Source organism: Gracilinanus agilis, chromosome 2, assembly GCF_016433145.1.
Source record: "Gracilinanus agilis isolate LMUSP501 chromosome 2, AgileGrace, whole genome shotgun sequence".
NCBI classification, from domain to species: domain Eukaryota; kingdom Metazoa; phylum Chordata; class Mammalia; order Didelphimorphia; family Didelphidae; genus Gracilinanus; species Gracilinanus agilis.
The window spans coordinates 718,311,982-718,313,250 of record NC_058131.1 but is presented as its reverse complement, the minus strand read 5'-3'; the positions used below and the strand labels follow the sequence as shown (position 1 = coordinate 718,313,250).

The window sequence follows — 1,269 nt, the reverse complement described above, 5'->3', positions numbered from 1 at the left end:
CCAGCTCGCAAGAGCAGCCCGTGCAGCGCGCGAAGGCGGCCCACCTGCTTAGCCGTAGGGTAGCGGGTGCCGTGGCGCACCACGGCCACGAGCTGCAGCGGCGCGCACGACCCCAGCTCCGGCGCGGGCCCCGGCGCCGACTTCGCCACGTCCTCGTAGCGGCTCTTAGTACCGAAATACGGGCTCAGCACCGCCGCCCGGCACGCGGGCGCCCGCTCCGCCAGGGCGCAGGCTGCCGCGCACGCCAGCAAGGCGGCGACCCCCGGGACCCTGAGCCCCCAAGGCCGCCGCCACCGCTGCCGCTTCTTTAGCGAGAGCATCGCGCCGGCTTCGCTCTGCAGCCCGGCAACTTCCGCAGGACGGGGCGGGACTTCCGGACACAGAGCCAACCGGTTCCAGTCTTGCATTACGCAGGCGCAAGGGCCCGGGCACTCGGTCCTGTCTCTAGAGCGCCCGCCCACCATGCCGTACGAGAAAGAGACGAAGTGGGGCGAGCCCCGGACCAATCGGCTCCGACCAGGCACTACTCATGCGCGGGCGCAGGCGCAGGCGCGAGGATGAACGCAGGCAGTCTTCCCTCTAGTGCACCTACCCAATAAATGGGATGAACCGAAATGCCTTTCCAGGCCCAGGGCCTACTGGCCTAACCTCAGGCAGGCTGAGTTTAAGGACAAAGCTTTAGCATACTCTTCCCAAACCCGAAAGGAAACTGCGGGCTTCCCATCTCCCACCTCTGTGTCTTTGCCCAAGCTGTCGCCTCTAGAACATGCTCTGCCCACTTCGGCCCTTGGATTCTTTATTCTCTCCCGAACTCAGCTCGGGGGCCAAGACCACTCGTGCAGACTGCCCTGCACCCTGGACAGAACTCTCTAAAGGCTGTGAAATCTTCCGGGCCAGCTGCCAGTGCCACCCTCCTTGGGAATGAATGAGCTTGTATTCAAGCCCTTGCTCCAGGCTGCCCTGCAGGAGCTCACCCTCTAATGCTAGGTCTAAAATACAGAGAGAACAATCTGCAGAAAATGCACAAAAGAAAGAAAACTCGCTTTAAAAGGAGCCTTAGAGAGCAGAACCCTGGCAGGTGGCGGGCGGCTCATTCAGTATAGCTCATCTCCACTGATTCTCATGCTTCAGCGCCTAGAATTATGATGCACCTTTCCTTGGAGTTGATAGCACTCGGGGAAGAACTTCCCGAACCCAAGAAGACCAGCACCTGCTCTGCCATTTCATCTCAATGAACTGTCAATTTGTAATCTGGGGAACCCCAAACCC

General features: G+C 60.9%; 1 protein-coding gene across 1 annotated transcript in view; it reads right to left on the bottom strand.

Moving 5' to 3' along the window:
• Positions 1–320, bottom strand: part of MINPP1 (multiple inositol-polyphosphate phosphatase 1) — a 40,944-nt gene extending 40,624 nt beyond the window's left edge. Inside the window, exon 1 of the mRNA XM_044662953.1 lies at positions 45–320. Within this exon, the coding sequence (XP_044518888.1) occupies positions 45–320 (276 nt within the window). The remainder of the gene's footprint in view (positions 1–44) is intronic.
• Positions 321–1,269: the final 949 nt, after the last annotated feature.